A 20,479-nucleotide genomic window follows, 5' to 3' on the forward strand; every position below is an offset into this window, starting at 1 on the left:
CGCCAATCCTCTACATGACTGCGGCGTCGACACAGATGGTGACTGAGGTGACTGGGGCACCACGCGACTGCAGCGAGCGTATTCCTTGATCGGACTCGTATGATAAAGCGATGCATCCAAAATAGGTATGCTGCTGTCATATGCTTGGCTTTTGCAATGTTTGTGAATGCATGTGCAAACTAGGGGACAACGAACAGTGGTCCTCCGTATTTCTTCCTATCTCTTGTCAGTGAAAGTACCTGACGCAAACGCTGTCAAATATTTGTCATGGAAAGTCACCCGTGTCGCAGTCCATATCCGTGCACTGCTCAGCACGAAACATCGCCGTGTTACCAAGGCGGGCTTCACAGCCCCACCGCCGCAACCTCCAGCCCCTTCGCCTGTCTCGGGGCGCTGCTTAAGTGCGGTCGGTTCGTTGTGTGGTGTATGTTGCACAGCAGCACATCGAACGGTCAGGTACCCGGCCGTGGGGGCTCCAGACCGCAGGCGGGCTCCGACCTGCCGACACGTGCCGCACGGTCAGCCGAAGGGCCTCAGTTCGGCAGCAGTCTAACCCGGCTCGGCTTCAGACCAGTCTAGCGCGAGTGCAGTCCGGCCCAGTTCCGGGTGCAGTTCAGCCCCGCGTCCCCCAACGGGATTGCTGCGATGCGTGCTGCCGCATGTTCATCAGCCGTGTTGATGCTGTAAGTATAAAGAGCTGCCATCGCCGACGGTCAGCCAAATATCATGCACGGAGTCATCACAACTAATTACAAACTAAGACCGTCGGCTTGGGGTCAAAGTTCAGACCCGCGATGGCACCACCACCATGATCCAAATGGCAAATACTCCACTACCCCTCCTAAAAAATCCCCTTGCAACGCACGCGCACTTTTGACACTCGAAGTCAACCACACGATTGAATGACTTATGTGAGGACCTCTGAACGCAAAATTCGAAATCTCTAGGTAGTGGCTTTCGTGACTCAGAAGGTCCCAAGTCCAATATGTTGCACGTGCTCGCAGCTCACGGATTTTGGATCTTGACACGGATCACTGAAATGGGAGTGTACTTGGTTTTTTCATTTTTCTCTCATTGTTAGATCAGACGCGTCCGATTTGATCGATAATACCAGTTTTCTCGAAATCCTTCTAAACATCTCAGAATTTCTATTTCAAGTAGCTGCTCTTACGGGAGAAATCGCATTGAACTCCCTGCTCTCCACCATGAACGCATTAAATTTGATTTGTTTTGCTTTCCCAACAGGTGTGTTCTAAATTGTTTGCGACACAATATTTTGTGTTTTGTCAAAATGCGTGCGCAATGAAGGCTACAAAAGCTGGAATCACTTTTTAGAGAATAAAATATGCAAATTTAAGGCTAGTATCCCTCGAATTCAAGGAAACGCTATGTTACGACTTTTAATTTCTCCTCAATGGCTCTTTTCATAGCGCACGTTGGCTTTGGGAATCGGATTATCACGTGGTCAAAAGTGACGCACTGGCTTAAACTTAGGCCAATGCGCTTTTCGGTACCTGGTCTTCGTAGCCCGCTGTGCCAATCACAAATGTCCATTTGTGCTGACGTCATTCATACCAGTAGAGGTGCCACTATTAAGCCCGCAGGCCCGCAATGTGCGGGTTAAAACAGCTCAAGCTGGTACCTGAAACCCGTAACAGCTGACAACGATACGCAACAGATTCTGCCGTCGTCGTGACGACGGCCACTGTCATGACGACAGGGTCGCGACAGCTACGGGTCTCGCAGATTCGAGATACATTCTGGGGTTTCTAAGAAAGGAAAGAAGTGTGGCGCTCTTACAAGCGTTTACAGCGAATTTTGGACTCAAAATGACTAAAATTTGTCTTCGTATTAACCGTGATGTTGCTGCAGTGACACTAACCAGTGCTTTTAGTAGACTAAATGGTCCTGAGGTTTCACCAGGGTGTGCTTTGAAATACGCCGCATGGGACACTCCCTTTAAAGGAAATGTTTCATGTTCCACCTGTTGTTATACAGAGAGTGTTCTTCATTTGAATGAGATGTTTAACTGAGATAGCCATTTTGAAGATCACTCAATGCAGTTCACAGCCATGGTCTGTGGAAGGCTTAACGCACTCTTGTTTTGAGCTTGACATCCGTGAATTTATGCAGACTACTGTTGCAGACTATTTCAAGCTTACCTAATATCCCATACACTCGTGACCCCATATAAACGTCACGCAACGACGGCCAACTCATTGGCTATGTAGTGCTCCAGGCCAGGAACAACTATGATCATCGACCTATTCGTGTCCGGCATAGCTCAGCACGATTCGTGGCATCAGCGGTCACTAGTTGGCCTTCTACCATTTTGATGCGTTGAGTGCAAGTTTTCAACATGAGTCAAGTTTTGTACTGCATCATACGGGACGTTGGGCGGTGGTACAAGTTGTGACAGACACGACTAATAATCGAATAACTCAGGTGAACACCATAACTGAGTATGTAAACGCACGTAAGCAATATACAATCACGGCAAATATACAAGAACCTCACGAGAAAGGGCACACACACGCACTTAACGATAAAAGAGTTCCGCGCAGACGCGCTAGCACGCGCGCCACCTATCAGCAGGTTGAAGTACTACAAGTGAGTCAGCCAGGCTGCTACCGCAGTAATTCTGATACGGCCATCTAACAGGGACTCTGACATCATAGGAACGCTCCATGACGTAATCAAGCGATGGCGTATTGAGAAGCTTACTTACCTAATGTTAAAATTTGGCTGCCTTGAGCACTGTTGCACTTAGAAGCATGCAAATATTTTCATGTGAGCATATTTTATCATATCTGATGCCTTAATATTTTCACATGTGAAACATTCTCTTTAAGTTGTTACTGTGAGAATGCCACTGAACAGATCCACTTGCAGTGAAAATACGTGGTGTTGGACGTCCAGACAAGCTTTTTGTGTTTTGAAATTTGAATTAATTGGGGCCAGCCTATAACTATAAAATTGAATTTTGCCCAACGCCATGGGAAAAAGTTGTCCTGTTTAAGACACTTGTCACAGAGCTCACGTCAAGGCGAGCGAACTTTGATATTTAAAGAAAGACTTCGGCGTGGGAAACACGCTAAACAGAAACTTGATGTCTGTTACTAACTCTTTCACCTAACTTCGCCAGAAAGCACCGCCATCACTCTAATGTGGTAAATCTGTCCTAGCGTTTTCGGGTAACTGAAAATCGTAACAAAGCAAACGCGTCAGAAAACGTGCCACCCATATGGAGACACTCGAGCACCACGAAGCATCTTTGGAACACAAACTTTCTTGGCTAAAAATTAAACCATGTTTTGAGTGTAATGGATTTTATGTGCACTTTTGTCCGATCCAAGATGTATAATATTGAGTTCCAGATATGTAACTTCCAATTTTGCGTCGTTTGAAACTAGATTCAGATTTCTATCTTATTTGCTTAAGAAGTTATCGGTCTGATATTGGCTGACCAAAGTTGATCAGCTTATAGAATTGATCTAATTTTAACGTTCATTTGACGTCCAATTACAAGGTGCATGCTGTGGAATTACTGACAGCCTTATACACCTCGTGGTTTGAAAATTATGGACCAAAAAGTGAAAGTGACCAAAAATGTACAAGGAACAAAAGTTAAGCACAGTCTTAAACGCTGTTCGTAGTGTATTTTACCAGCTTATTCCGAGTCTGAATTTAGATTTCAGATCTCTATCTGACTTTTTCGAACTTTTGTTCTATCAACCTATAGGTTCAACCACCGCACCGGTGCTCAACGCTCCACCTTCTTTTTAACTTAATGGAAGATGCATCTGTTTGCAAAGATTAGCACTGTTTTTCTCACCATTGTATAGAATGTTCCATATCTGAAGATGTTAAAGCAACCATCAGATGGTATACCTTTAGTTGAAAGACTGCTCTAGACAACACAATTTCTCTGTCAAGTAAATAAGCTCCTCAATACGACATTGTTTTATTGCGCCATAGTACCGTGCACAACATTGATTGAAAGCCAACTGACGGCTGTTATATCTAGAAATCATGCTCATGAACGCCAGATATGAACTACTCTTTAAGTATATTTGTCTTGGCCTTGATCGCCGCATAGTTAATGAAGTGTAGGTATTTTAGTGACATTATGCCCACGTCATGAATGCCTGGGAGACCTTGCAATATTCTCCCCGAGAAACCCCTCACGTCTTTAAAAGGCGTGTAACTCATAAACTAGAAGCATTTAGGTTTTAGGAAGAAAAGGATTGGAAACTGCACTGAATCATATTCAAGACGGTTATTTCAGATTAAATCTCCATGCAAACGTGCAACGCTCCTTTTCAATGTCTCCTTGCTTTTGCATCTGACCTCAGATAAACTTACAATGCAACTTTGACATGGGACAGCTGTATAAAAAAGTTTTTCTTTGTTACATAATTTTGACCGTTTAGTCAATTTGATTGAAATGCTTAGCATGAACAACAGCACGCGATGTTTATTCAGCTATAGATAAATATTCCCACAAAGCGATTGTGTTGCATCTTCATGGCCAAAGAGCTGGTCGAATGGAGGCAGTTGTTCCCATAGCATTACGTTGGAGCATCTTTATCTATAACGTTAAGTTTGACTGAGCCTTGCTCGCTGTCTTTTACCAACAGCACCTTCGATGGCGTGTGGAAACTTACAAGATGTAAGCATGCACCAAGTTTTAGCTGGAGAACATAGGTGCACGAGCTTGGATATATAGATACAAGAGTCATGACCTTAGAACAAACTTTGCATTTTCCCATGGAGATCATCATATGGAAAATCGCATAAACTTTTCCGGGACTGTATTACTTTGCGCGTAATATGTATCAGGTATTGTGACATTTTCAACACTGTCCTTTTTAAGGCTTTGATGTAGTTATTCGGCTCTACAGCCCCGATCAGGTATCAATCCTTAAAATGTAGGTGGTTTAAGGCAGCGCTAGAAGCTGATCGATCGTAAATTGACGAACAACACTGCGACGTTTTTGAACACCAGTTGGGGCTCAGAAACGATGTTAATTCATTCACATGGCTGTGAAGCTTAACAAAATATTGGTCTAGCATGAGACCTACGGGTTTAAAAACATAATATCGCTTGAGATTTCACCATGCCTGCCTGATATATAAAGCCCGTCTTTTGATGAGGAATTCATTGGTAAAGACAGCTCAAAGCCAGGTATTATGCTTTTCGACGGATGGAAAATACCATTTTGACCGTTGTACATAAAACATGATACCTAATATCTAAAACCTTTTTTGAAATGGTGGAAAATTGAAATATGGATACATTCGTCGGATTGGATAGAGACAGGAATGTATTTACCGCACTGCATGATGAAGGAGAGTTAACTAGCCACAGCTGAACCCACCAATACTCGCGTTTTTGCCTAAGCCTAGGCCAGGGGGTCGGCTCGGAACCCTGTCTAGACTACGCCTGGCAATCCCACGGTGACGTCACCAAGCGGACGGCCATGATAATTTACGTGTTTAAGGGGATCATCGTACGGGTTTGTCAATGGTAGCTGTTTTCTATAACTTCTAGGCCGTCGTTACCCATAAAGAGAGTCTCAAAACGTTTGTTAGAACGTCTCCTAACCTTACCGGGGACTGAAACAGCTGTTGCTGGTCGAACATTGCAACGCAAGCCCGTATCCCTGCACCATGCTTTGTATCTAATAAGGGCGACTTTTGCCGACATTTCACATGAATTTCGCCTTCACTGTCACATACCGTTTCGCCCTTTCGGTCCAGATACGGGTTTCTTCAAACCGGTGATACGTGTAAGCGAACGGTCACCTCGATGGAAGAGAAATGTTCCGAGTGTGCAATCAATGAGAAGTCGGTATCGGTTGTATTCAATGTTAAGAGAGGCGCTGGGAAGCTTCCTTGGCGGATAGGCCGGGAAGACAGGTGCAATCTGATTTTTCCATGATTTTGGGAATCAAAACGCCTGAATCACTTCGAGCATATGCATGAAACTGTAACTTAACAACAAATATTAGGGGTGCAAGAGCCACTTTTGAGCTGCTTCTTCTGTGCATCGCAATGGTCATTTTTAAACCTAATCTGTTCGCAGTGGTGGGGTGGTGCAGTTATTTCCTCAAATAGATGGCATTAAGTTTACACCCGTGTAGGCTCTCAAATGCATGTTAAAAGTGACAGCCGGGCTTTCGAAAGCCATTCTGGCAAGAAATTAGCGTGCTGCGGATTTATATAGATGGGGTTCAGCAGGGGCAACGGGAATTCTCCATTAAAGTTTCGATGTTTAATGTCCGGTCAATATCCATAAGAACAACGAAAGAATTTCAGAGAGCTTAAAGATCAGCCCCAGCTAAAACTTGGCACCCTCCCCTCCCATGCTCCTGGCCTTCAGAAGTTCACCCAATGATGCAAATTGGACACAATATATTGACAGTTTGCAGGTCGCATTTAATGTTAACGACATTAGTTTTATGGGGCCTTATAAAATTGGCTTGATGTGTCAAAAATTGTTACCTGCACACTTGAAGGTTAAAAATTCAAATGTGTAACCCTAGCCTTTTGTGGGATAGCTTTAATAAATCTTGATTGGCCGATACAGACTTGACATTTGAGTGTGCAGAGCAGGGTACCATCTTTCGAAGTATAAACAAATGAGAGGGAAATGACAGGTCTAGTTGTGAAGCAGAGCCAGGTGACTCCACAGAGCTTAACATTATCTAGGGGCAAGGTAACGGATCCATACATCACGTTATACGAAAAGCTATAGCTAGCTATTTTCCAACAGTATAAAGGGTTGCCTGGAAGGAGAACAGCAGCAACGTTAACTGGTAGCATTTCATTTAACAATTATGAAGTTCCGAACAGTTCCTGTGCCATAACATGCTAATATTTTATGATTACTTCAGGAATCCCAATCGGATGTTTATTGAATGCAACTAAATACTATGATATGATAAGCGGCGGATGACCACATAATACCTAAACGAACACAATATCCGAAGGGAAAATGATGAGAACCCTGGAGGCCAAATCCCCGGGACCAAACACAAGCACTGAGCCTGAAGGCCACAGTGTTTGCCTAACCTTATATGAAGGAACAGATATAGGCTAGAGCAACATGTGATACATTAAAGAAGTGTTTGAACGAGTAACACACTGATCAGTCATCCCCCCCATATGGATATCATTGGCTATGCCACCGGTAATGATTGAATGGTAAGATTTGTCAATGGTGCGGCCCAAATGGCCCAAACGGGTTTGTGATATTTGACATTGTATCATAACTATAAACATACTTTTATGCCTGTTTCATCTCTTTTGTTGATACACGTCCGTTCCAAAGTAGAAACCCTGACACATTAGCGTCGACACATCTCAAAATGCAATTTTATTTGGCTTATTTCGCTACTGTTGCAATGAAACCGTAAAACGAACAAATTTACAGCTTGAATATGACACTGTCGAAACATGTTCTTGCTTTAGAAGAATGCTTTTCAGCTACTTCAGATTTGGTATTTGGGAATTCTCGAGCCGCTTTTGTAACTTGGCGATATTCTTCACCAGACTGTGCGGATCATTTGTGTCCATCCACCGGCCAGGAGACGCTGGAGAAACTGGAAGTTCATCCCTCATCCTCGGACTGTCGGTCCAGAATGCTAACCATATTCTATATACTGTACCGACATTTCGCATACCCGGGTTCGTGTGCCAGTGGGTGAACCCAAATTTTCTGCGTTATCTAGACAAGAGCATCGCCAAGCGGCAAAAGTGGCTCGAGGATTCTGACCACCGAAGCGGGAAAGCCTGACAAAAAGTCTTTCCACAATTAAAAAAGGAAGTATACTCAGTTCGAAAACCTACCCAACCGTCGCATTGCGTGCACACGCCGCGCCGAGTAGGTTGCATCCAGGATCGACATTGATTCAATCTTAGTGCTCCTCCTTATTCAACGCTTCTCGTCTAACCGTTGGGCGACATGTAACACATGGAGCTGTTGAGACTGTTTGCAAACGCCATAAAGGAGGTGAACTGCGGCTAAAGTTAAATGATGGACGTCAAATGCTGCAACGACTTTGACAAGTATGGGAAGCATATAAGGTCATACATGATCTATGTACCATCAATGTACCTTGTAAAAGATTATGTGGTGATTCATGGCCACAATGCCTGTTACGGTCTTTTGCAAAGGTGAGTAAGAGCTTAGCAGACCCAAGTCAGCTGTGCACTGAAATTAGTTGCGCTGTAATGATTGCTTTCATCGCCCATTGACCCATGCAACTCACATGCAAAGGCTGACATCTAGTGAAATCATTTACGCTCTTTGTTTGTTGTGCCAGTTTCAAATAAGATAAACATATTTTTCTAAGGTAAATCGAACTGATGTCAAAGATGGTTGCGAGGCTATTGCTGATTTTGTTCCACTGTTCCGTAGAACACTTCACGGATTGAATAGATCTACGGATTGTAGATCAATCCGCGGGCCGGACTGGACGGGATCAGAAATTTGAGGCAAGGCATGGATTAGGACCGGAGCGAAGTTTTAAATTTGCCAGCTCACACGGATTGAACAGATTGACGGCCGGTCGAATGAAAATTATCGCTAACTTGTTCCTCAAATACTCAATGAAGACATAAACTCACACAAGGATCTTTCACCAATAAAACACAGCACTTTCAGTTGAAAACAACACCTAGACAGGCTGCGTAGTACATAAGTTAGCCATACATTCCACAAACGAATTTTCTGGTGAACAGATCGCATTGATAAACTGATATGAATGGGTTACACTCATATATGCTGCTATGGAAAACTAGAGCTCCTATTTCTTCCAAGGTAGCTATAATATCCAATAATCTAATAACCTTTTTCATAGCATAGTCACCATCCCTCCTGATCTCGTCAGAAATCCTATTTAACCCCAAATGATGACGCCGCGTTTCAGGGTTGAAAAATTGGGCACATGTTTAACAACAGCTTCAAGTCAAGGCTGATTAATCAACTGATCCATTTCCAGACGTCTGCCAGAGCTAGGATTGTTGCATCCTTGCAGTTGCTTACATACTTTCTCTCCTAACTCAATTAATGTATCTAAAGAATGAGGGTGTTGTCCTCTATATCCACGGATCACATGAATCTTTCTTACCCAGCAGTCAACAGCTTGGTGTGAGCTCAGTCAAGGCCGTCGATTCATACCCCAAGTGAAAGGTTGGTGAGATTAGAGTAGCTCGTGTGATCACCCGAGCCCTTGGCCAGTGGCTGGTATACCTATGAGATGTCAAAGCACCACCGGTCATGGCAGATGCCGAGCGGTGCCTGTGACCGTGAGGTGCTGAGAGGTGTGAAGAGCAAGTAGTAGTTTATAAGTATCTAATTCGCACTATGCGTTGTAAATGCGGTGTGATTCTATATTTGTATCTAAGACACTCACAGCGCGCAAACGCTGCAGACTTGTTGCAGACTGATGAAAACGTTGCGCCATCTAATAAAATATTTATAGCGCTTATCTTACAGTAATGAAACAAAACAGCAGATGCGAAGTGACGTACTACTGTCAACACACATGTGCACATTTGTTTGACTGCGCAAATGTGATCTGATACAGTTTTGCAGTGCACGATAACAAATGAAAGCAATTTTCGTATTTTTCCAGCAAAAGGAAAACAGAGATTTGATAACGCCTGAAATGCTAGCAGCAGGGTTCAAAAATGGCACAACTGTTTCATTATCCTGGATGAAAGAGCAGGTACCACAAGCACCTAGCAGTGGATAATCGTACGCGTTGTCGATGATATCAACCCGGGCTGTGATCTAGCAGAAAATAATGGTCACGGTTGGGTTTATGGCATCAGTTGGCGTGTCCAGGAATGGATGTGCACTTGAGGCGTCATACATGACGTGACGTGGTCGTTTTGCGTATTCCGAAGGCGTAATAGATGAGCGTCATCCAGCCGTCGTTAACTGGGTGCCGCTGAAGCTGTCACAGTGGCATGTGTACTTATGTTGCGCCTAACCTGGAACCTGAAATGTTGCATAATGTGCCCAGGTCTTTAACGCGGAAGCAGATTGGCGCACGTTTATTTAAGACGTTCTTTGGTATGTGGTATGTGACTGGACCGGAATGGACTGAGAAGTCTGAAAAGCGGATTAGCGGTCAAATTAAATCTGAAATAGCTAGACTTAACTGGACAGAACACTGAAAATTTAATGCGTGCGGTGCTCTGGTGTTCCATCGTTGCGAGACGCCAGGTTGTTAAAGAGACGCTTTATTGCGTCATTGATCTGTCTCGCCTCCGAAAGACGTCGATACTTTACAGGCAAAGCTGCAACGTAAACCTTAAATGCCTGCAAACATGCACGGACCAATTGCCTTGGGTCAAGTGCCACACCACGGCTGTCGCCGCTCGGGCACTGCCGACTGGCTCTGGATGGCAGACGACCGGGCTTCACGACCCACCACTGGCCACAAATGACATCTGACATCCACCTTCCGGCTCAACCTGCCATTACGTCCGCCATGAATGGGAGGACTGGTCCAAAGGCATACCAAGGCAAAGGTCAAACTAGCGATTGCGCGAATGGGTGGGTATGTGCAGTGTCTAAACTTGTACCTGCACAACAGCGTGCCAGACAGCCTGGAATTCCAGAGGTGCGTGGTTAGATGGGGCCCATGGACTTCGCGCAAAGAGCAGACGCACGACGCTAGTTCCTGACTCGGTAACCCTCATTAGGGAACTTTCCTACTGACATACGGACCTGCCTAGGCATAGTTTCACTTTGGCCTGCCTCCTAGCGTCCTGTTTGACCACCTGATGTGGTTATAAATGTTTTCCGTATCATTGTTGTTGAAAATTTTTGTATATTCCGCAGCATCACATCACCGCGTAACTAGGCATGGCATTCCCCCAGCCGAGCACTCTGGAAGCTACCTCCTGAACCAACGGCCCTCTGAATCCCACATGTAATGGATCCTGGCTTCCTTCTTTAAAAGGTGCTTGGCAAGATCGTTCGGTTTGTGGTTTGCATGGCGCGGCCGTATGTAATAACATTTGTGAGTGCTGTGTGGCATGCTCCTTAATGTTGTCTGCTGGGTGTTGTTTAGCATGTCTGGCCTTCTAGCTCGACGCCACAAGGTAAATGGACTTCATGTTGGGAGGGGGAGGGGGAGTTTTACCGTCTTTTACTTGCGCCGGACGGCATGCCGCCCTGTCCATCTACGTGCCCCGCCGTCTGACCTGTGAACCCCTGCGCCATGACCCGCGTCCGCCGGCTATTGACATGCGGCCGGTCGGCCGGCCCGGCGGCCAAGCTGGAGAGAGCGCCTTTTCGTTCGCCATTAGGGCTTTGCGACGCACTCAGCTGCTCCGACTTTGTGGCGTTGCCTGTCACCCCGGCAGGAAGGGCGGACACAGGTGGGAGCCGAATCCCGCACCTCTGGTTTCAAAGACGCGCGGCTTAAACACTGCGCTACCGATACCTCGTTTTTCCCCGGTGTGCCGCGGCGACCGAGCCGCGAACCTGACCCAACGCCGCGGGCACAGCGATTAATTGATGGTTAGGGGCGCATAGGGGTCGGAAATCAGTGAACACGGGTGACCCCAATTTCCAATTTTCTATCCGGAGCCACCTATGGTTAAAACGACAAAATACGAGAGGACAGGGAGCGGGGGGGGGGGGCAACCTTGGCTACGCTTGTACCCGACGTTATGCTTAATCGGCGTAAGCGTGTGACAGATCGCCGATAGATATCGATCCATTACAAGTACAGACGATATCCGTATTAAACTGTTTCTCTGATTTGATATCACGAACGAAACCCTGCGCCAATACGCTAAAACGAAATCCGATATCCCGTGCTAAAGGATAGCATGCTTTGGACCTTGCATGGATGTATAAACCAGAGGCTCTTAAGTTGTAAACTTCACGGACAAAAAAATGCGCTGTGACTGAGAGCGTTGTGATTGCTTTAGTCACGCTTACTCGGGTGAGCCATTGTTTGACTGCAAACAGAAGGCGACGAAGCCAAGTAACTTCTGGTTCATGTACTGGTTAAACATTCACATTACCCCTTTCCTTAGCATGCGACTTGCTATGCTACTCGGCCTTTGCTTCTTTCCCCAGTTTAAAATCATGCTAACATAAAGCTGTGTAATTGCCAAGGTAAAAGCACCGTATTTCCCGTTTTGCAAGCTCAAGTGCAGGAGGACGTGATCCATTTTGCATAATAGACAGGCCTTGCTGAGAATGACGGTAAAGGTAAACTTCAAATTGTGCCTCTATTTGTTGTCGCAACCGACAAGTGTCACCTCGTGAGGGTTGTAATATAGGGATCAATCACCTAAACATTGATTTGAACGTAGCTGTGCTTTCAGATTTTGCCGCGTTTGCTGGGCAAAGGTATCGTACTACGAGGAGCACAACATCCTTCCCTCAGACTACACCCGAGAGTTTCACCCCTGGACCAGCTTAGGTGAGCATGCTGAGTGCAGACACCGACAGTGAAACAGTCGGCTGTCGCTACAGCTCATGGTTGCTCTTGCCCGACGACTCGCCAAGGCATTTGGCCTGCTCAGCACTGATTTGAATTAAATGTGCGGAACGTTTTCACACGTCTTCCTTTTCGCCACTAGCTTTCTCTTCACACGCATTGATTCTTCACAGCTCTGGCCTTGTCACAAGCGCAATGGGAGCTGACTGTCATGTGGTGGTGGTGGCATTGTGGCCAACTGTTTCTCAGTCAGAGGCAAAGCGTGGAAGTTAAAATATTCTAGATGCTCAGGTCTTGGTGGAGCTGAATGGCTTGGGAAAAGATTGTTGGAAATCATCCCTTTCTGCTCGTTCTGCGAACAAGAGTTCATGAAACGATGTGGTAAGCGACCCATTTTTTTGGTGACTGTTCCAAGACCGCTTCAACAAAAGTAAGAAAAAATGAACTCTTCAAGAAAAAACGAGGCTAAAGCGACGCATTGCCCATATATAAAAAGGTAAGAAACCGGATAGATATCAACCACCATGAAGGTTCATTGCAGAGCTGTGCCACAGCACGCCTCCCAGACCAACTGCCACGTTGTTTGTGTTCCCAGACTATGCAGGGACGCTGGACGTCAAGATCTACCTCACCATCGTCAGCATCTCTATGATCGACGAGGAAAAGTCGGTGAGTGCATTGGCAAGCTGCACGAACGGAGGTTACCCAGGCGACAACCGATACAACCTATAAGTGTTCGAATCTCGATCACGGTAAACTGGAAAGTCGCCTTGTAGTGGACGGCTGCCAGCTCACGCAGATAGGGCCATGGACGGCTGCCAGCTCACGCAGATAGGGTCATGGACGGCTGCCAGCTCACGCAGATAGGGCCATGGACGGCTGCCAGCTCACGCAGATAGGGTCGTGGACGGCTGCCAGCTCACGCAGATAGGGCCATGGACGGCTGCCAGCTCACGCAGATAGGGTCATGGACGGCTGCCAGCTCACGCAGATAGGGTCGTGGACGGCTGCCAGCTCACGCAGATAGGGTCGTGGCACGCCATAAATGTTGTCTGGAAATCGATGAATTGCTTGCCGCTTTGTCCTGCTGTTTAGAAAATCTTCTTCCACGTGCCGGTTTTTAATTGATTAGGGAAGGAAGGACGACCTGTTGACGCCACTGAAGTGTCTGCTCGTCCCACGAAACGTTGTGACCATTCTTATGGACTTGGAATGCGAGATACCCTAAAAACATCAACTATTTCGTCCTTCTGAGAGTTCCATCAAGTTTTGGGAATGTGCTGCACCAGGCCTCACTTGTTCAATCCCGTTGCAGATTTATGATTGCTTACGTGATAGTTGCGCCCGTGACAGAGGACCTAGATTGCTCTAGTCCCTCTCACGAGTCAGTTTGCGCCCGTGACAGAGGACCTAGATTGTTCTAGTCCCTCTCACGAGTCAGTTTGCGCCCGTGACAGAGGACCTAGATTGTTCTAGTCCCTCTCACGAGTCAGTTTGCGCCCGTGACAGAGGACCTATATTGTTCTAGTCCCTCTCACGAGTCAGTTTGCGCCCGTGACGGAGGACCTATATTGCTCTAGTCCCTCTCACGAGTCAGTTTGCGCCCGTGACAGAGGACCTAGACTGTTCTAGTCCCTCTCACGAGTCAGTTTGCGCCCGTGACAGAGGACCTAGATTGTTCTAGTCCCTCTCACGAGTCAGTTTGCGCCCGTGACAGAGGACCTATATTGCTCTAGTCCCTCTCACGAGTCAGTTTGCGCCCGTGACAGAGGACCTATATTGCTCTAGTCCCTCTCACGAGTCAGTTTGCGCCCGTGACAGAGGACCTATATTGTTCTAATCCCTCTCACGAGTCAGGCAAAGATAGATCTTGTCGGTCTTGATGCTCTGTTGTGCAGCAACCCGCACTCACCAAAACTCCGTTGGCCTTTTTTAACGATTTCCGTTGGCCTCATGCGAAGTCTGGTTCACTGCAGTCTGACTTACGCGGTTACGGCCATCGGTCGTCTTGGCCGATTAGCTGATCGTTCGCGCCATTTTCATTCGCGCCAGCCTGCCTCGTCAAGCGCGTGAAGTTCTGCACGTGGATGAAAACGTTCTAATGGCATTCATAATTGGTCAGACGAGGTCGTTTCCTGCTTTGAGTTTCTCAAACGCAGTAGTCGTCCAGCACCGGACCCCAGACAGATCACGACCTATTGCGTGGAAGTTGGTTTTCAGAGGCGGGCTCAATGTGAGATGAAACAAGGAGCAAGTAAATATGGAAGTAAGCAAGCATTCTTGCCTCACATGATTGCAATTGTCGAGATAATAAAGGTCACCTTTTCACGAAACATCATAGCCGATATCCCATGCAGCGATAAGATAATGTGTAAGACAACGAGAGTAGGTACTTACGTATGCGTACGACATAACACATGCAGAAGGTATATCACCATCAACCATATATGATATGATTTACATTATATGAATTCATGAATTGAACATGAAAACATGAAAATCATGAATTCGCATTGCATGATATGAATTCACACATTCGCACTCTAATTCTGGTTACGCTCATATCCTGTTATATAACTCGGTTCACAACTAGTCAAGATATTACGGAGACTAGAAAAACGTGAGAAGAAACACAGATGCACGGTATGCTGTTATCTTAACCAAGACACGCATCAGAGAAAACCTGCCTTCGCCTGAAATGGTGGAAAAGTCCAATAAAATGGCAGAACCTGCCGCCACCCTACTGCCTACTGGCCACGTATCCGTTAAATACCGAGATTAACATGATATTCTGGCATTTGTCTCGGTGTTGCTATATGCGATCGGCTGCTTGTCGCCTAACGCCTGCACTCTTGCATCTCCCGTTTCAAGAGCATTTGTAGCATGTCCCACACACTGGGCTTGCCGTAAGCGCACTGTGTGCTCCTACATCCATTATCAAAGGCTTAACGGAGCAATGGGAGGAGCTGAGATGGTTGAAAAGTAGTATGATCATATTCAAATTACATACCCGTATCTCTGTCATATTTCCCTCGGTCTTTGCGTTCACTGCAGTTCGTCTTACGCGATAACAGCGATCGGCTGCTTTGGTCGGTCATCTTATCGTTCGCGCCATTTTCATTCGCGCCAACCTGCCTGTCGCTGAACGCGGGCGAACGGTCTGGCGCGTCAGTGAAAATGTTCTAGGTGTTCGGGCAGGAAAAGTTTCGCGACCATCGGAACCTTTCGGCGCCAGCCCACAGACAGAGCACAACTTGATGTGAAGGACTTGTCTTTTGCGGGGTGGTCAGCGTGAGGTCAAGCTAGGAGCAAGCAAATGTGGGAGAAAGCAGGCGTTGTTTTTTCCCCGTTTTGCACGCTATGGGTTCAGTTATTAACAAAGTGAGGAATATCGTTTCACGAAAAATAGTTGCCGATACCCCACGCAGCAATAACATAACGTTTAACCCTCCCCACGATAGGCGGCGATTATGGCACGTGGTTTGATACCAAAACGTGCTCCTGGATTTTCTGGTTGCGGAGCAGCGGCAGTTTGTAATGAGCACTCCACGGCGATCTATGGCTGGCTCGGGCGGCGGGCTGCAAGAGAATTACACCACAGAATGCACTCAGAATTGAATACGGCACCCGTCAGTTTAAGTTTCGTGTCACCGCAAGGCTTGTTCTAGTAAACATAAAGTAAACCTACAAAGTGCGGTTTTCTGGAAGATTCGACCTTTTGACTTGATACCAACATAAAACCAGTACCAATCGTGAGATCGTGTTCAGAACAATATGCTGGTCTCGGCAAGCTCTATCTTTATAAGCTTGAAACCACCGGGGGAGGGTCGCATCAACCCGCTCTCCCCCTATCAGTCCGAGTTATGCAAAACGGCGAATGAGGGCAATGACATACATACAGCGAACATAAGTACTTAAACATACGCACAACGTACACGCAGACGGGATATTAATATCAAGCACACATTTCCTGTGCATAACATTACATGAATCCAAACTTTTGCACTCCGAACTGCAGGTGCCAAAGCTCTCCCGTCATGTCACTCCGGTCATAATTAGGCTAGATATTCCGGATGTTCAGAAAATTGCACGATATGCTTTCATTTTCACCGAAACAGGCATCTAAATAACTTGTCGCCGTCAATCACGAATACGCATATGATGCATGGGAGTATTTGGCGTGGCAGTGTTTTTGAGACATAATTATTTTTGAAGGTAGATACGCATTCCCATGCCATGAGACTGTCTTTAGTGAACGATGACACACACTGAAGGTAATTTTCGATAACAAATCTGATCGACTTAACCTACAATGGCCCCTTGTTTTGGTTGATTCTGGACCACTCCTTGGCGCGATGTCTGATGTATGACTTAATCGCATGTCCATTGATTACCAAAATGCCTTGACTATATATATATATATATATATATATATATATATATATATATATATACATATATACATATATATATACATATATATACATATATATATATATATATATATACATATATATATATATATACATATAAACATACGCGAAGCAGATGGTTCTTTATACATGTTTTGTTAAACATCACAGCGGTTTTAGCGTTGGTGAACTTTTCGGATGCTTTCTGAGTAAATCTGATTACAGCTTTCGCTTCTTCTCGCTGGTCGCTGAAGATGTTACCACAGCTTATGATTCAATGATGATATAGATTGTCATATTGCATTGCATCATATAACCTATACTTCTCAACATTCCGTTCTTCGTTAGACATTTTCTGGAATGACAATTTTGAACAAATTCGATATCGTAGTACGTTTGTAAACAAGCCTCCGCATTACTGCATTCTGGGTAGCGATGCTGTACGTTTTCATGGAATTAAGTCATATGGCACCAACGCGATGACAGCGTGAAAACGCTGTTCTTTGCGGACTGGTTTTAGTATAAATATTTTCACAAGCCGAATTTGTTTCGACCTAGCGCACTCAATGAAACATTTTCAACTGGGAAATTGCGTTGGTTTGCACCAGAGCCACAAAATTATTGCTGAAATGTGCCTCCAGCCTGCCCCCGACAGACACGTGAGGTTACTCATTCACCAGTGATTTATCCTGAAGGACTTTAGCCGGCAGTGCTTAGAAACAGTCTGTGTAGAATAGTACAACATGCAACACCAACATAGGATAGAAATGAGATACGATGGGCCAGACGGGCTCTTAGCACCCTGGGACGCGCATTGAGAAGTTTGAATGCACATCCTGTAGCCTTAAGGAAAGTGTTGTCAGGGTGGATGCAGGGTTGACCTGCATTTATGGGGGTAGTGAGTGGTGAACCCCGGTGGCTTAAATACGGCGCGTGCCATTTCACTTCAAGATAGCGGAATTTTCCTGTAAAATGGGCCGATCTCTGGCAGGTTTTGCCATTTCCGCCAGCCAGAAAGTCGAAGCCCACATCTCAACTCAGAAATAGTCTGATAGAGATATTTGAGGGCGCTGGGGATATTATTCTCTGCATACCATTTTTATCTAATCCATTCAACATGACAGACCTGCATGCTGGCCAACACCTAGGAAAATCATAGCATAGCAACAGCGAAATTCTTGGCACCTGCCCTGCTCACATAACCTTATTTCCACATTTCACTTCATATAGGTACTGCAGTACGAAGATATGCGTCAGCATTGCCAATGAATTTAACATTAACATTACATGTGATATTAATTTGTTAACATAGCAACATTCCTTTTACAAAACGCATTACAGGTGGATATTCACGCGCGTTGGCTTCGACTAACATGGCGCGGGTGCTGGAACTAGAGTGCATGGTTAAGTGGGACTTATTTTTGGAATCAGATTCTAGTACTGAGTTGTCTTTAGAAGTTTTGAACAGAAAAATTACGATGTGTATTCACAGAACATTAAACTAAATATATAAAATAGGGCTGCCATCCAGTTCAATGGCGAAATCTCCGTTTTTGATCACCTGACCGGTATGTCTAAATCTTTTCGAAGTATCAACCATACTGCGGACTGCCAAATTTTAGTTCCATGGCGATGTCCCGTCTGCGTAGCCTTCTCTAATAGCCTCGGTTTATAAACTTGAATTTATGTCGTGCTTAGATAAAACAGTATACGCCTTATTCCTCGGAGGAACAACCAGGAGAATGGAGATATATTTCGGGTTGATATTTCGGCAACATGCCTTTATAGCAACAATAGCAGAAGTGAATCCAAAATTGCCTGCCGATGATCCTACTTGATTTTTCAGGTTTCTTTTTAAAGAGCAGACCACAGTTTTTACAGGACAGCACCATTCAGGGGATCAAACAAAGAGCGATTGCCAGCCATTACCACGATACAGCGCCTATCTGAGAATTAGAAAGCGCAAACATACGCGTACATGCAAACGAATTGAAGCGAATGGGCATCACGCGTCACGCTTCATTTAAACATGCAATCAATTTGAAGTAGACAAGCATCATACATCGCTCATCAATTATACATGCGAACAATTTCAATGGAACAGGCATCGCACATCACGCGTCAGACATCACTTACACATTTAAACGATTTTAAGCTAGCACATATCACTCATAAAGGCACATATCACGTTCGCACGAATGGATTCACTTCTTTTCCTGTCTCTGTGGTCCTGTGCTCTGTAGATAGGTTTGCTCTGTAATCATCTACAGGGCACAGGATCACCCAGATAGGAAAATAAATGAATCCCTTCTTATAAAATGTCGGCGACCAAATCTTTACACACAGGGCTCATCATGCCGATTTCGCGAACATCATGTGTGCATTTATGTGTGATGTGTGCAAGCTTAAAATCTTTTACTTGTGTAAGTGATGCCTGACGCGTGATGTGCGATGCCTGTTCAATTGAAATCGTTTGCATGTATAACTGATAGCCGATGTATGGTGCCTATTTACCTCAAGACATTGCGATGTATGGTGCCCACTTACCTCCAGCATTTACCCTTTACCTCCTATTTATCCTAGCAGTTTCCCAGTTCCCTTAGTGCCCACAGTCTGAAGGGTAGCAGAGGTCTAAGCAGTTGTAAGCGCTCTTAAACACCAGTGTACCCCTGGCGACCAGGAAGTCCCGACTGAGCGGCCAGAGACGATTCACAAGTTTACCGGAGGGGCCTTCCCGGACTGCTAGACGCTGCTACGGTCTTGTCAGAATTTGTATTTGGCAATATTTTTTGCTCTTCACATTCAGTATGGTCATTTTTTGGACTTCACGGTTCCGAAAAGAGCTCCTCCCAGACTTTCCTGGACCCCTCGCCCTTCTCTAACCCCCCCCCCCTTTAACAGCCAGACCCCAATAGAGTTTTTAGCCAATACTTGAGACCCCATGCATTTCCCGATTGGGGCTGAAGAACCTTTACGTCCCCTTTCAGATTTCCAATCGGTCACTACAAATACACATGATACATTGGTCCTTTCTCTGACGCCGAAGGCCCTCGGACCGAGATGGTTGATCCTGGATCAACACGAGGCCACTCGCTGACCCAAAGAAGTCCCAAGCGTAGCGGGTTTAATAAATGGCACGGTGATCCCATTTCGACGCATTTGGGCCTTAGAGAAAGCGGGCGGAAGGACCTTGTCCGGTGCTGGTCCCTGACTGACACGAGGCTGTTCCATTAAGGCGCCCGTCAAGGAGGAGGAGGGTGGGAGGGGGGGGGGGGGGCGGCGGCTCCGGTCCAGCACGAGCGAGATCCCGGAATATCCGACATGTCCGGATGCCCGGTCCGCCGGGATGTGCACCGCGACGAAGCGAGTGAAACCGAGTCAGGGGCTCCGGGCCCTGACGCGAAGATGGCGGCGTGCCCGACTGGGCTTGCAGTGTTTTGACCGCGGACGGGCTGCCCCACGGAGAGGCCTCGCGCGCGTGTGGCGGGGTTCTGTTCTCGGACGAGGGCCGGCGCGCGCGTGAATGCGTTCTTTTTTTTGGCGGCTGGGCTGCCTCGTCCGCCGGCCCGCCACGGGCGTGGCTGCTGG

At 46.0% G+C, this 20,479-nt stretch overlaps 1 protein-coding gene across 1 annotated transcript in view; it reads left to right on the forward strand.

The window, feature by feature from the left end:
* The first annotated feature begins 637 nt into the window (after positions 1-637).
* Positions 638-20,479, forward strand: part of LOC119100105 (glycine receptor subunit alphaZ1) — a 62,349-nt gene continuing 42,507 nt past the window's right edge. The window contains exons 1-3 of the mRNA XM_037223219.1: positions 638-683; positions 12,364-12,461; positions 13,075-13,148. Coding sequence (XP_037079114.1) covers positions 646-683; positions 12,364-12,461; positions 13,075-13,148 — 210 coding nt within the window. The 5' untranslated portion in view covers positions 638-645. The remainder of the gene's footprint in view (positions 684-12,363; positions 12,462-13,074; positions 13,149-20,479) is intronic.

The sequence above is a fragment of the Pollicipes pollicipes genome, unplaced genomic scaffold (assembly GCF_011947565.3).
Source record: "Pollicipes pollicipes isolate AB1234 unplaced genomic scaffold, Ppol_2.1 Scaffold_4881;HRSCAF=5763_pilon_pilon_pilon, whole genome shotgun sequence".
In the NCBI taxonomy this organism is placed as follows: domain Eukaryota; kingdom Metazoa; phylum Arthropoda; class Thecostraca; order Pollicipedomorpha; family Pollicipedidae; genus Pollicipes; species Pollicipes pollicipes.